Source organism: Gymnodraco acuticeps, unplaced genomic scaffold (genome assembly GCF_902827175.1).
Source record: "Gymnodraco acuticeps unplaced genomic scaffold, fGymAcu1.1, whole genome shotgun sequence".
NCBI classification, from domain to species: domain Eukaryota; kingdom Metazoa; phylum Chordata; class Actinopteri; order Perciformes; family Bathydraconidae; genus Gymnodraco; species Gymnodraco acuticeps.
Window position 1 is genome coordinate 537,755 of NW_022989831.1, and position 16,181 is coordinate 553,935.

Below are 16,181 nucleotides of genomic sequence, written 5' to 3' on the forward strand. Positions count from 1 at the left end.
AGGAATGCTTGTTACCCAATTCACATTGCTTTTTTGTCCTCTCCACTAACGTTGTCCATTCAGCCTTGCGTGCAAAGCTCTCATACTATCCCTCTTTTACCATGTGCACTGTAAAACATCAGCACACACTTATAAAAGGGATTTTAGATGAACATCCTGACGCCAGTTGCTGACTGGATTCCTTTTCCTCTCTCCAAAAACGCTCATTATTTACCTTACAAACAAAGCAACTTGTGCAAAATCCACCTCTTTTTCAGCAGTTTTATTCCGTTTTTTTTTTACTAACATAGAGCGCGGTTTATCACTTATATTAAACACAGAAATATGCTTATCAAAAAAATGCAATATGACAATAACTGTTTGATTTATTTGTAACTTTTGGTTTATAAATCTATGGTTACATTGCTATGTTTGGAATGCGTAACGGACAAAGATGTTACATGTGCTGTTATTGATATTGAGTCACATTGTATATAAAGTTAGGTTTCCAGGGGCGCTGGGGGCAGCAAGGTGGTATCCTGGACTGTTTGCGGGGAAGGATCCGGAATCAGGCTGTTTGCTTTGTAAGGCCTGTTGTCGTTCCAGAAGAAACCTTCCCACCATGGGGGCTGGAGGAGCATGCTGAGGGTTTACCACAAGCAGGGCGGATACGGCCCATCCTGCATCCTGGATGCTCGCCGCTGCTAAACCTCAACCATGGAGACCCAACATGGGATTAAAGGAGCTCTCAAAGCCCCCCCATGTCCAACACTGCCCCCCTTTACCTCTGCCAGGTTACATGTAGGTTTGTTTGGGTGTGGTATATTAACTTTAGCGTTAAAATGAACATTACATCTGTCACATTTATTACTCTTTAACTGGGTAAGATAGTGTCAGTTTTACTACCAAAAATTCAATTTAATAAAAACTAAAAGTGAGACAGAATTAGGAATTCAAAATGAAGAGTTTTACTGTAGTTATTTATATTAAAACAATAGTTATATACAATCAGATAATACAGGCTCATTTATGGAAAATAAATCACACAATAACAACTTTTTCCCTTTTTGAAATGCTTTATTTTTGTAATACATTATTTAGAGTATATCTGACCATTATGCAATTCAAGTGTTGTTAATCTTAGATCCTCATTGTGTGATTTACTAAAACAGAGAAAAAGTAAGTTTGAGTAAAAAAAAACAACAAAAAAAACACCTAGACTCCTGCATAAGTGCCATTGTAAACAAAGGGCTTGTCTGACACGCAGTGACCTATGACCTCAGGAGTCCACCTCTGGACTTTGGGCTTGCCGTCCTTTCCCTGCCGGACGATGACGGTACTTCTGGATGCCACCGAAGGATCTTCGTCAAAGAAATTGAACGGTCGGAGGAAAAAGCCCACTGTGTTGCCGGGGGTTGCCGTGTTGGGGATGTCTTCTGAGTGAGGCACATGCAGGAAGCCTACTGTCACCCAGGCTACCAGGTCCTGCACACAGGAGAGCAAATAATACATTAGACCTTTTTAGAAAAGAACACATTACAGGTGTTTTGAAAGAGCAAACAGAGGTAAATGTCAGCATTCATGAGTTACCATGAGTTTGAGAGAGCAAAACGATTCTTTAAGGAAGAGCTAACCTCTCAGCTGAAAAAAGGGTTAGGGTTAGGGTTAAAACGTCTATTAATGTAATCTAAACCATCTTGAATTTGATGTGCATTGTTGAAATATCTTACCTGATTTACTATGTCTTCATTGTTGCGAATGTAGTCCTCAAAGGACACAACGGGGTCCCATGGGTCACCCTGGGTGTACATGCTGCTGCTGGTGGCTTCACTGTCTTTATGACGAGTCACAGCAAGAGGATACCTGTGGAGAGGAGATATGTTTTGTGTTTCGTCATTCTGTAGGCTTTCAAACTAATAATTCATAACAACTCCCCAGCCAGTCTTTCATTAAGTCATTTCAAAAGTGGGCCCCTGTTGTTATTTAGCTTTAAAGTGCAAACTATTTGGTCTATCCAAAGACAATTTCCAACAAAGTGTTGTTGTACTGTTATCTGCTGCACCTCTGTTGACTGCCAATCCATACTTTGACCTGAATTCTAACAAAACTTCATGTGCAGGGATTAGCCTCTTCAGCCCCACTCTTAAGTGACACTTGTAATTGTCTTGGTTTAAATTGATATGTATTTTGTCTAACAACATAAGGGAAAACATTTGAATACCTTGACCAACTGATGCCATTTTCCTCCCTCCAGCCTCTTGGAAGCACACTGTGGGCATGTGAGTTAAACTGAATCCGATAACCCTTCTGGTGTCCCCATTTATTTTTCTCGTTGGGATTGTAAAAGTGCACATAGCGGGGGAATTTTTTGCCAAAGCGGAAAGCAGCTGATCTCTCGGTCTTCTGCTCTGTCCTATGGAGTTTGGACTGGACGATGAAGTTCTTTGGACTCCAGGGATTTGTGAAGTTGACATATTTCAAATCAATCGTCTCAAAGCTGTTCTCTCGACCTATGTCACAGTGAAGGCAAAGAGTTGTCAGAAGAAGTTTAAGGTCAAGGTAAAAGCAGTGTGTTGGAACAATATTGGTCTACAGTACATTTACTTTTGCATTAAAAGTCTCCAAGTGTTTGACTTATTTATGGCACATACTAGCCTTTATCACAGCAAGCCTTGATCACACATTTCAACGGAATTGGCAATCTAACTAACCTTTACAACAGGGTAAAGTCCAGGAAACTATTTTATCTGGATTGGCATCAATAAAAGACCTACTTTCTGTCTGCGCTTTCTTTGATCTGATTTCACACACTTCACAGCTTCAAAATGTACATTGAAAAAGAGGTGTGAAAAGACAAATGTTTGTAACCTTAGGTCTTCTGATTAATAGATAAAATATGGTATAATGGTTTTTCCCAGTCCTATTGCCAAACAAGAACATCAATATTAGAATATTCTGCATCAGATTAATTATCGTTAACATATTTATAATATGTGGCAACATTAAAAAAATTCCCCCTTTCTGCAATCTGCACATGGCAACAATGGTATGGAAATAAAACGCTTGTTTGCTAAATAAATGTTGTTACAGCTATTACAATAGCAAATGATAATTTAAGAGCATGACAGGATGTTAGTTCCAGTGAAAAAGGCAATTGATTGTTATATTTACCAGCAATATCTAGGTCAACCTTATAATGGATGAGGTGTGTGTGCAGGTTACCAAGCACATGGTTGTACACCTTGGCGCCATAGTGAAGGCCGTTAGCTGTAAAGAAAGTGGCATGGATGTATCCGGTAGCGCTGACCTTTACCTCCACCACCCCATTCTGGTAGAACACGAAGTCCCAGATGTAATCATAGTTGTAAACCGTTGCGGTCGTCCGCAACACCAGCACAGCGTTATCCACCCCTCCAAAGAAGTTGTATCCCCCCTTGAAGTTGGAGTCAAAATGCCTCCTCAAAGGCATAGCAGTGGTCATCTCAAAAATACAGAGTGCATTTTTGTAGCGCACTGGTTTATCCGTGTCATAGTAGTGGTACAGGTCAACAAAGGTGGCAATTTCTGGACAGTCTATTCCTGGCGCCAGTTCGTAGGATGAGCTGCCCATTGCCCAGCCGGCATCAATGTACTTTGTTTGCATGGCAGCAGGAGTATCACCAGAATAGAAGGCAATAGCTTCTTGTAGGCTGATCTCATAGGCAATCCTTTCCCCATTAAAACGCAGGTCAAAAACTTGAAGTCCAGCCGATGATCGGACTCGGTAGGCGAAAGACCATCCAGCATACTCAACAAAGTTGCGGTCAACGTGATAGCGCTTGCCCTGAGGCTCGACAAGCTTCGGCCCATGGATATTAGTGGCTGTGTTGCTGTGACCCCGGGGGATGTAACTAGAGTACAGGTCATTGTCGTCATGTTCAGGCAGTTTGATCTTCTCCACATCTCCTGATTCGTATTTTTCAATCAGTTCCTCAACACTGTCAAAGAACATGCTGTTATACCAGACCTTCTCGACATTCCACTTCTCTGGGTCCAGGTCCTGGTGGTTTATCAATACCTCAAACCCAATTGGGTGGATGAAATAACCCTCCACAAATTTCTGCAACATTATCCAGCTTCTCCTTTCACCTGGACCAAGCCCACGGGGAGCTATGTCAGAGAACGTCAAGCAGCGGTTTGAGCAGTTATTGAAGGAAAACCCTCCAGTGGTCTCAAATAGAAGCTTGTGAGCTGTATTTGCTATCTTTCCTAGTATGTCCTTAATATGATCATACTCTACAGCGGAAATAGGCCTTGACTCAAAGCGGATAGGCCTAGCCCCCTTGAACGTCTTGATTGTGTGGGTCTTTGGGGATGGCAGAGGACTGACAATGTACTCAGTGATGTTGGGTTCGGTCTTGTTCCCGAACTGGATGATCACACGGGCTTGACGTTGGGGTTTGGCCTGACCACGGTCCAGAGCTCTGAGGGCTTCATGCTTCCTAGGCAGATGTAGTTCGATCAGGAGGATGCTGTTCTTCATCAGAGTCTTGCTACGAGCTTCAGTGAGCTCCAGCTCTGGAATACCGTGCAGGTAGTCCCGGACAGCTTTCAGCTCGCGTGCTGTGAGGTCGGCATACATGGGGGCACCATGATAAGCCCAGTCTCTTGATCTGGATGCACTACAACCAGCCAAGCAGAGCAGCTGCAGTAGACAGAGAAGCCTCATGGCTGAAATATAATGAGAAAGTAATGTCCAGCATGAATGTAGTGAATAAAGGGGGGAACATTGATTTGTTGAGTGATCTCATGCATACGTTTGACTTTGGAAAGACAACAGATCTTGTATTCAACAGTGGGAATTTGGGAGATTCAAAAAGATAAGCCTTGTTTCTACATATTCAAATGTATTTCACACTGTTTTTATTCACATTATAAAACAGAATAAGAAGCTTATATAAAGTTATTTATCTCCAGTATAATTTAAGACAAACTTGGGCTTTGTTCCCTCTTCCTGCTCTCTTCACAGCTGGGTAAGCAATTATTGCTCCGTTCATTTTTTATATCAGTCTTTCCTCTACTTCTCCACAAGAACACCAACAGAATGTGTCTCTGGAGCTAATCTTAATGTTTTACAGATGCCCTGTGATTCACTAACAAACACAGTGTTATTTGCGAATACAAAACACCATCTACAAACTAATGCATTTGTTTTTTTTTCAAATTAAATCATGTGACAGAAACAAATACAGTATAGATCTTACAAGTAGACCGACATCTTTTCTACTATTTTAGAAAACGCTCTTTCTAACAATATCAGACTAAATTTAACAACATGAGCAGAGTTTTTTGTTTCCGGTGAAAAATCTAATGTAATCTGCATAATACAAAAATATGCAGCTTTTGACAGTGTGACACTGTCAACATAATTCAAAAGAGAAAACTCAATACAACATAAATTACTTAAAATAATGTAAATGGACATGTGACATTTTCAAAAGGTTTCAACATTAGGTTACGAAGCTACATCACATCCAATCATATCTTGCATACAAATTGACAAAGTTGTATCTAGTTCCTTTCCAAAAACAAGAATTTCCACCATATTTTATAAAAGGTATCAGGATTTTTCCTATGAAGCATAGGTTAATTGTATTTGCAAACCACAATGTGTTTGTTAATGAGTCATAGGGCATCTGTAAATCATGTTAAGTTTGTTTGTGGAGGTTTGGCATGAAGTAATCTCCATATATGTCAGCCTGTACTTTAAGACACTCAGAGTCAACACTGCCCTTATCTCTGTTCTCTGTTTATCTTCCTGTACTGTTTGTGCCGCACACTTAATAGATAAACTGCACACAATTTAAGAAGTTCTCAAAGCAAACTGTTACATTCTGCAGCTTTTATTGTACACAGTATTATGTAATAATGTTTCGATACAGTATATAATGTTCAGACTTTGAAGTAGTTCCATGCTTCCTCAAAAAACACTTATACTTCTGAATGAGAATCAAATAAATAAACCAAGCTACTGTACCTTAAGTTGTCCTGCTGTGTCAAGCAGTGTGTAAATCAAAGTCGGTCAGTACGGTCCTCCTGCTTCAGCATTTGGAGAAAACGCTCTTATGAAAACAGAATCAATAGACTGCTGCTTTTAACCACCTTCCTTGTAGTGACGGAGGCCGATTGGTCCACAGTGGGTTGTAAATATGATAGCTCACTTCAGTGATAGTGATGACATTGTTTGCAAAATTATTAACAGAGTCATTTTCAAGATTGAGTTACAATGATAAACTGGAGTGGCAAAGGATCAACTGCATGACCCCGCCATGAAGTGCTTAATCCAAAAGGACAGGAGGATGGACTTTGTGTTTAAGTGATTTGATCATCAAAGGTAGGTAAGTATTGGCGCAGTGGTCTGTGCATCTGATCATCAGATCAAGGGGGCTGCTGGGGAACTCCAGTTCGTAAACCCGCTCCTGCCGCCACTGCGTCAGGCCGTTGTGTCCTTGGGCAAGACACTTCACCCGGATTTGCTCCTGTGGGTATTGTCCACAGTTAATGTGTACTTGTAAAAGGGCCTCGATGACTTCGAGCGCTTTGAGCATCTGGAAAAACGCTATAATAAATGTAAGGAATTATTATTATTATTAAGTCATTTTCAATGTAGGCCGCCGAGCCGACTTAATTCATTTGTAATTGTTACTTGGCTGTGGGTGCCCTGTCATGATAGGTGTTTATATAAATGGTGTTGTTTTGTGTGGTAGAGGGTCGCTGTCATTGATGCGTTTTGCACCCCGGGCCGCTGTTTTGATATTCCGCTGAAGTATACGCTGTGACATAATAACTCTTCTTTTTTTCCGAGGGAAGGGGGGGTAGGGGCCTAGGTATAAAAGTCACGGCTCGCCACTGACAATAATAAACTAAATAAATCTGTTTCAGTGCAGTGCAATACAAAAATTGCAAATTTGAGCAGATTGACTGGGATTTGTTCCAGATATGGTGAATATAAAAATGGTTTCTCTTAAAGTTAAATGTTTCCCTCCACATAAAACGAAACAATGTATTCTTAGCAATGCTGTAAGCAGTGCTGTAATATGCAGGGTTCGTACGGTCATTGAAAACCTGGAAAAGTCATGGAAATTGAAAATGCAAATTCCAGGCCCTGGAAAAGTTATGGAAAACAATATTTTTCCCAAAGTTTTGGAAAAGTCATGGAAATGTAACTAAAGTTGCGTCAAATATAATTTACATTTAATCTAATCGCTGTGGCATTGTGCTGTGTGATAAAACTGAACATTTCAGAGTGGACTTTTATTGTGGCCAGCCTAAGGCACACTTGTGCAATAATCATGCTGTCTAATCAGCATCTTGATATGCCACACCTGTGAGGTGGGATGGATTATCTCGGCAAAGGAGAAGTGCTCACTATCACAGATTTTTTCAGATTTGTGAACAATATTTGAGATAAATGGTTATTTTGTGTATATAGAAAATGTTTTAGATCTTTGAGTTCATCTCATGAAAAATGGGAGCAAAAACAAAAGTGTTGCATTTATATTTTTGTTCAGTGTATATGATATGTTTTATAATGATTGATCATGAAAGTGTTCTCAAAGCTGGTAAAGGTGCAGCTAGTTTGAATGACTTTGTATACTGCAGGGTCCCTTGTGGATTTACTCCAGGTGGAACTAAAGTCTGATTTAACACTTGATTATATTTCACATCATTCATCCAGATCTGTGAAGTAACTAAAGGTATTAAATACATGTAGTGGAGTAGAAGTACACCATGTACCTCTGAACTGTAGTGGAGTCGAAGTACACCATGTACCTCTGAAATGTAGAGGAGTCGAAGTACACCATGTACCTCTGAACTGTAGAGTAGTAGAACACCATGTACCTCTGAACTGTAGAGTAGTAGAAGTACACCATGTACCGCTGAACTGTAGTGGAGTAGAAGTACAAAGTAGCAAAACATTGAAATACTTAATAAAGTGCAAGTATCTCAAAACTGTACCCCCGTATAGTACTTGTTGAGTTTATGAACTTAGTTACACCAGTGGCTATACAGATAGAAAGACTAAGCCTTGCACAGAGGCATGAAAATACATTTTCAAAATGCTCAACAGTGCTGCCAGAATTATAAACTGACTGCTACACTGCTACGGTTTCAGGCTTATCTTTCTTACAGTGCAGACGCTTTTCTGCTTGCTCTTGCCTCTGCTTACTTTTGATGCTGATTTTCCTATTCTTATTCTCTGAAAACTTCGAGCAGCGGCTCCTGGACATTAACTTATCACTGGGACAGTTCATCTTCGTAAATAGACGGAGGGTTTCAGCCATATTTCAACATTTTTACGACGACGTCAGTCTTACAATAGCGTGGCCTAGCAACAGCTAAAGCCTGGTAGGCTACTGCTATTTAGCTAGTTGGTAGCAAAATGCCTCCGTTCTCTACAGATGACTTCCAGAAACTTATACAGAAGATGGCTGTGTTGGAAATGAAAATGCAACGGTTGGAAGTTAACGTGGAAGTGAATGGACTATGTCGTGGGAATGACACGACTTTACCAGTGTTGCAAAATAATGGAGAAGGGTATGCTAACTCACAGCTAGTTAGCAGCTACAAGGATTCCAAGGAACAGGAGGGCTGTGTACCGGGTAATAAATCTACAAGTGGTAGTCCTCCCTGGAACTCTCTGGGTGCAAAGCCTAAGAGTAAATCATTTCAATGGGATTTGGGAGGACGGATAACAGGCAGAGCCCAGAGCTCCGAAATCTGTGATGCGACCGGCTGGCCTGCATTGTTATCACCCAGGAAGAGCGCCTCTTCAACCCCTATTCATACTAGGAAACAGCAGTGGACAGCTGCTAAAGGGAGAATTACAAACAATCCTCCTAAACCACCAAGTGTGCCAATCCAGAACAGATACGCTCCGCTGACCGAGAACCGGAGATCTGATGACCTGGATAACCTGTCCTCTTCACACAGCAGGGTAAGGACCAATAGCTACTCTAAAAGTAAAAGGCTAGAGGGAAAGCTAACGACTGGGCCTGAAACTCTGATTGTGGGTGACTCTGCTGTAAGAGATGTAAAAGGTCTGTGTAATAAGAACAACACCAAAGTACTCTGTTTCCCCAAGGATGTGGTCTCTGACTTGGCTGAGAAGATCCTGCATATTGGGGCTGAACATCCGACTGTGAAGAATGTGGTACTGCACATTGGAACAAATGATGTTGTGAAACAACAGTCAGAAGTACTGAAAGAAGACTTTAAATGTTTGTTGGAAACTGCCAGCTCTCTAAATGCAGAGGTGTTCATCAGTGGCCCTCTACCGCCAGTCAGAAGAGGAGTGGAGAGATTCAGCAGATTGTTTGCACTGAACACCTGGCTTTCAACGGCCTGTACTGACCATTCTGTTCATTTTATTGACAATTTTAACTTTTTCTGGGATCGCAGACATCTTTTCAAGGCAAATGGAGTTTGCCTGAACAAGTCAGGAGTGAAATTGTTTATCTCTAACATATTCAACTGCCTGCGTCATCAATCTGTTCCCTCTGCCAAGGACAAGCGGCAAGAGGAATCAAAACAGGAGAAAGACACAACACATCACGCAGAAAACCCTGAAGAATTATCACTGCACCCGCCTGAGGAATGTTCTGATTATGGGAGACCTATGAGACAAATGGAGGAGTCTCCACTGCCCGTCACCCCCCCCCCCCTGTCAACGCCTTTGAGGATACTCCGTTCACCCTTTCACCCTCGCCCACCCTCCTGGAGATCGATGAACACACAAAGGAGATACAGAGGGTTGGCACCGATTCCTTCCTGGAGTTCAAAGACCAAACGAAGGCGATACGCAGGGCTGGCACCATGTCCTTTACCCCCGCTCCTCAACGACGCCCACCAAAATCACCGCGGAGACGCACATCATCTCCCCCGTCCTCATCACCGCGCCTACGTCAACCACCTCCCCCCCCTGGCAGCATGTCCTCTACCCCCGCACCATCTCGACCACCTCCCCTCCCTTCGAGGGGGCATCTGCAGTCTCCGAAGCCTGATAAGGATGTGTGTGTACAAAACACAACAAACTCTTACTGATATGTGATGGGTCCAGGCTCAAGGGCGTATGGCACTCTCAACTCTTTCCAGGACATGTCGGGGCCCTGCCTGCCAGTAGCTTTGCCGATATCTGTGTTGATAGGTAATAGATTAAGAGCGGTGAATCATAGAAGCAGGAAGCGCTCAAACGTTTGTGTGAGTGTATCTAATTTAGCAGTGATTCCATGTCAGCCACAGCTTGTTACAAAAAACATGACTGATAGTGTGTTTAACAAACTTAAACTAGTTTTATTAAATGTCAGGTCTTTGGCAGGAAAAACATTTTTAATTAATGATTTTATCACTGAGCACAATCTCGATTTTATGTTTTTAACAGAAACTTGGATTGAACAAAATAACAGTGCAGCTGTTCTTATCGAATCAACCCCTCCCAACTTTAGTTTTATGAGTCAGGAAAGAATGCATAAGAAAGGGGGTGGAGTTGCTATTCTGTTCAATGATTCCCTTCAATGCAGGAAGACATCGTATGGAAACTTTGATTCTTTTGAATATGTGGCCCTTCGGCTGAAATGCTCCTCTCGAGCTCTGTTCCTAAATATCTATAGACCACCCAAATACTGTGCAAGCTTTTTTGATGACTTTACTGAACTGCTGTCTATAGTGTGTATTGACTTTGACCGTCTAGTCATTGTTGGTGATTTTAACATCCATGTTGACAACCCCCAGGACAGAGGGGCTAAAGAACTATTTTGTGTTCTTGATAGCTATGGACTGACTCAGCATGTGACGGAGCCCACGCACAATAAGGGGCACACTCTGGACTTAATTATCTCAAAGGGTGTGAATATCTCTAAGGTTGTGGTGACTGATGTTGCACTCTCTGACCATTCCTGTGTTTTCTTTGAGAGCTCTATTTCTGTTCACAAAAATGTTCAAAAAGAGGTAACCACAAAGCGATGTTTAACTGAAAATACTAGGGAAATGTTTACTCAGAATTTCTCTTCCACACTTGCCCCTGCTAACATCTCAGTAAATGAGCTAGTAGATCATTTTAATTCAAAAATTAAAAATGTTATAGATGCCATTGCTCCAACTAGGTTAAAGGAAGTGTCTGGCAAGAAAATATCTCCATGGAGAAAGGCCATGACCGTGAAAACAGAAAAAAGAGAATGTCGAAAAGCTGAACGCAGGTGGCGAAAAACAAATCTCCAGGTTCACTTTGAAATCTATAAAGAGAGACTTGGCCTTTATAATTTGGAATTGAAAAACGCACGACAATCGTTCTTCTCTGACATCATTACCAAAAACAAAAACAACGCACGTGCCTTGTTTGCTACCGTCGACAGACTAACTAACCCCCCAGTGTCAGTAGCCTCTGAATTTCTATCCACCAGGGCGTGCAATGATTTTGCCTCCTTTTTCACTGACAAAATTCAGAAAATCAGACAAGCAGTCAATGCCTCTGCATCAGGAACAGCAAATGTGTTGTCCCTATCTCCACTTAACATCAATTCAGACATCATGACACAATTCCATCAGATTAATGATAAAAACCTAGAGGACATTATTCAACTTCTGAAATCCTCCTCTTGCTGCCTTGATATTATTCCAACAGGATTTTTCAAAGATGTTTTGCCTTGCATGGCCTCAGATCTACTTCATATAGTAAACAAATCTCTTCACTCAGGTATTTTTCCACAGGCCCTGAAAACTGCAGTCATTAAACCGCTCTTAAAAAAGAATAATCTAGATGCTTCAGTAATGAACAATTACAGGCCCATATCAAACCTCCCATTTCTAGGTAAAATCATTGAAAAAGTTGTTTTTCAACAGTTGAGTAATTTCTTGCATTTAAATAACTGTTTTGATGTGTTCCAGTCAGGCTTTCGTCCAAACCACAGCACTGAGACTGCTCTTGTAAAGGTCTTTAATGACATCCACTTAAACACAGACAGTGGCAGAACTTCAGTGTTAGTATTATTAGATCTCAGTGCTGCGTTTGATACTGTTGACCACAGCATATTACTAGACCGACTGGAAAACTGGGTGGGACTTTCGGAAACAGTTCTGAATTGGTTTGAATCCTACTTAAAGGACAGAAACAACTTTGTTTCTATAGGTAAATACACATCTGAGTTGACAAATATGACATGTGGGGTTCCTCAAGGCTCCATCTTGGGGCCTCTTCTCTTTAACATCTACATGCTACCACTGGCTCAGATAATGAAGAACAACAAAATAAGTTACCATAGCTATGCAGATGACACACAAATTTACGTAACAATTTCACCAGGAGACTATGCTCCAATTCAAACACTGAGTAAGTGCATTGAACAAATCAATGACTGGATGTGTCAGAACTTTCTCCAATTAAACAAAGATAAAACTGAGGTAATGGTTTTTGGAGCCAAGTCAGAACGTATAAAAGTTAGCACTGAGCTTCAGTGTGCAATGTTCAAAACAACAGATAAAGCCAGAAATCTAGGTCAAAGTCAAAGTCATGGACTCTGACCTGAGTTTCAACAGTCACATTAAAACTGTTACTAAATCAGCCTACTATCACCTAAAGAATATATCTAGGATTAAAAGACTAATGTCACAGCAGGATTTGGAAAAACTTGTCCATGCTTTTATCTTCAGTAGACTCGACTACTGCAATGGTGTCTTCACAGGTCTCACTAAAAAATCTATTAGAAAGCTGCAGCTAATTCAGAACGCTGCTGTTCGAGTCCTCACTAACACTAAGAAAGTGGATCACATCACTCCAGTTCTGAAGTCTTTACACTGGCTTCCTGTGTGTCAAAGAATAGATTTCAAAATACTGCTGCTGGTTTATAAAGCACTGAATGGTTTAGGCCCAAAATACATTTCTGACCTCCTGCTAAATTATGAACCATCCAGATCTCTCAGGTCTTCAGGGACTGGTCAGCTTTCTGTCCCCAGAGTCAGAACTAAACATGGTAAAGCAGCGTTCAGTTATTATGCTCCAAATATCTGGAACAAACTCCCAGAAACCTGCAGGTCCGCTGCAACTCTGACTACTTTTAAATCCAGGCTGAAGACTTTTCTTTTTGTCGCTGCTTTTAATTGAACTATTCATATCTTAGACTGCACTGTAACTTGTATCCATGTACTTTTTTTCTTTTAATGTTTAATTGACTGCACTGTAACTTTTATCCATGTATTTTTTCTTTTAATCTTTATTTTATTAGCTTTTCTTTTTAATGACTGATTTTAAATGCCATTTTCTTAATCTCTTTCATTTTTTGTAAAGCACTTTGAATTGCCTTGTGTTGAAAAGTGCTATATAAATAAACTTGCCTTGCCTTGCCTTGCCTTACACAATTAAAATAAATGCTTTTATATATTTCTATTAGATGTGACTCTTTGGCGTTTCTGTTATTAACCAACCCAGTCTCATGGCATTTCGTGTTCACCAACATGATTTTTAATCTATTGATTCGTGTTCATCAACACGATTTCCCCCTTTTTTTCGTGTTGCACAGCACGATTTTAAAAGCAATGTATTTCTACTGGTAATGACGCTCATGGAAGCACGGCATTCGTTTGTGTCGGCTGCCCTTAAATGCAATGTGAGCGTCCATTCTCATTGGATAACGATACATTTCTCCCTGCAGAAAAAAAAAACATGGCCGAACTTCGTTTTATTCTCGGTGGAAAATGCTTATTTTAAAGTTAGTTTGGCCATTAAAATGCGTTTTGATGTCATTTGATGCGAGAAACATGAGTTGTTATTTCAGATTATGTGTGCGGTGGATGTACATGATCTTTAGTTTGCTAGTTATTACGAAGATTACTTCAGGGAATTGCATTCATAGAACGTTTTCATTGTTACCAAGGTGGTTGCTAGGGACGCTGCTATCGGTATTATTTCTGTTATGTTGTGTAACTGTTTAATGGTGTTATCTTTATTGCTACCCCCTTCCCCGTCAATGTATAGTGTTGGTCCACAGCGCAAACATATTAGTTTAACAAAATCCGCATCTAAAGATAGCCTACGTTATTTTCCCCTGTGCAATTCCAGTCTCACATCTCACAGCACATCGTCATTAACAAATACCGGAAACAGACCGAAAAAATTAAAAAAATTTAATAAATACTTTATTCCGAGTGTGCTTGCTTTTCTCTTTGAAAGTCATCACATAACGGCATTGTAATACACGGTTCGGCTGCATTAAATATTACATATCTGCCGTAGTTCTGTATTTATAGAGCCCTGATGAGAAGACTTCTAGACAAACATGAGGAACTGAAAACGTGACGTGGATCATAAATATATCAGCCATTAAACAACATCTTACATTTATTTTTACACAATACGCCTCCTTGCAGTATCAACACTAATTCGGCTGACTTTTATATTTGATCCAATCGGTAGCTGTATTTACACCATAAAGGTGCACAGCTGATATAAAGGGGACACCTAGTGGTTAAAGCATGTTATTGAATTTCATTATTTTTATTATTAGATATTAATAGGATCCCTATAAAGTATATTCATTACTCGTTATTCTCTACTAATAGTTAATTAAAGACTGTATATAATGACTATTTTGCACATCCCTTTCAAGATTTCAAGATTTTCTAAGGTTTATTGACATATCATACTGTATGTCATATAGTTGTGTATGCCTACACAACTATGGTGTAGTTATGCATTGAATGAAAAACTTGGGTCGCAGGTTCCTCAATAGTGCATTACAAGACATCTATCAATATCTGTGCATACCTCCAGCAATGTTAACTATGTTGAAGCACTTATTTTAACTGATATTATACATAATGTATTATACTCTTATAAGATATATGTAGATATTTCATCTCCGGCCTTGTCAGGTATTGAACAATCAATAAATAAAGAACTGTGGTGATTAACATTATTCACCCACGGATCTATGGGTTGGGGTATTGTTCCGCACAGACATTTGAGTGAGCCGGACTTCCTGTTTCCGCCGGTCTTCGCCTCCCGGGCATGAAGTTGTTTACATGTGTGTTCCGATGCTAAATAAAAGTAGAGCTTGTAACTTTGATACCCCGCCTCCGACTCCCGTCTCTCGGCACCACATTGGTGACCCCGACATAAGTCTTGTTGAAGGATCCGAGACTGAACCGAGCATGGCAAGTAACGCCGTTTTTTTCAAACTGCCGGAGTTTTGGGAGACATCTGCAGCTGCATGGTTCGCTCAGGCGGAGACTCAGTTCGCCCTCCGCGGAGTGGCTGACGACGCAGCACGCTATTTTCACGTCGTTTCGGCGCTGGGGAGCTCCACTGCGACCCGGACGGTGGGCTTTATTACATCTCCTCCTGCCCAGGATAAATATGCAGCGTTCAAGGCTTTCCTGCTAAAGACTTTCGAGCTGTCACGGTCAGAACGGGCCCGACGCCTGCTCGCTATTCATAGCCTGCGGGACAACAAGCCTTCTGACCACATGGAGATGATGCTCAGCCTGCTGGGTACGGAAGAACCTAATTTTTTGTTCATAGAACTGTTTCTTCGGCACATGCCGCCGCATGTACAGACAGCGCTCGCTAACACGGCTATTACTGAGCCCCGCGCTTTGGCCGAAGAAGCTGACCGGTTCTTCCTGGCAACCCAGCGGTTTGCCCCGGAGGTGCTGGCCTCGACACGCAGCGGCACCTTCCCTGGTACAGGCATGCCACCTAGCAGAAGCTCCGGGGCCGACGTCAGCAACTCCAGCCCTGGCCTGTGCTATTACCATGCACGCTATGGGGCGAAAGCGAAGATGTGCCGTCCTCCCTGCACCTACAAGTTAACGGGAAACGCCAAGGCCTGCGCTCGGTAGTGGCCGCGAGCGTGGGCACATCCAACCGGCTCCTGTTCATCAGGGACACCCTCTCTGGTCGCAGACTCCTTTGTGACACAGGGGCCCAGTGGAGCATCCTGCCGGCTACCGTGGAGGACGCTGCCGGTGGAGGCCACGGCCCACCTTTAACGTCCGCTAACGACACCCCTATTCGCACCTATGGCACAAAGACAGTGGACCTGTGCTTCGAGGGTCAGCGGTTTAAGTGGGATTTCGTCACGGCTGACATCTCCTTCGCTCTCCTCGGCGCAGACTTCCTGTGCGCTCACGGACTGCTGGTGGACGTCAAGAACAGCCGCCTGACGTTTGCC

At 41.7% G+C, this 16,181-nt stretch overlaps 2 protein-coding genes across 6 annotated transcripts in view; one reads left to right on the forward strand and one right to left on the reverse strand.

The window, feature by feature from the left end:
- Positions 1-1,035: 1,035 nt before the first annotated feature.
- On the reverse strand, positions 1,036-6,359 carry aoc1 (amine oxidase copper containing 1). 2 transcript variants are annotated; one of them, XM_034234377.1, is made up of 5 exons: positions 5,996-6,359; positions 3,151-4,689; positions 2,201-2,489; positions 1,710-1,842; positions 1,036-1,464 (listed from the first exon to the last, which is right to left on the reverse strand). In XM_034234377.1, the coding sequence occupies exons 2-5, from the start codon at positions 4,685-4,687 to the stop codon at positions 1,195-1,197; spliced, it is 2,229 nt and encodes a 742-aa protein (XP_034090268.1). In that variant the 5' UTR covers positions 4,688-4,689; positions 5,996-6,359; the 3' UTR covers positions 1,036-1,194. The 2 variants fall into 2 exon arrangements, with proteins under 2 accessions (XP_034090268.1, XP_034090277.1); XM_034234386.1 differs by having other exon boundaries at positions 3,151-4,725.
- A 183-nt stretch (positions 6,360-6,542) lies between these two features.
- The window catches only part of scospondin (subcommissural organ spondin), a 132,784-nt gene continuing 123,145 nt past the window's right edge, over positions 6,543-16,181 (forward strand). For all 4 annotated transcript variants that reach the window (XR_004570838.1, XM_034234658.1, XM_034234675.1 and 1 more), the window contains exon 1: positions 6,543-6,588. The gene's annotated coding sequence lies outside the window, so the exon portion shown is untranslated. The remainder of the gene's footprint in view (positions 6,589-16,181) is intronic.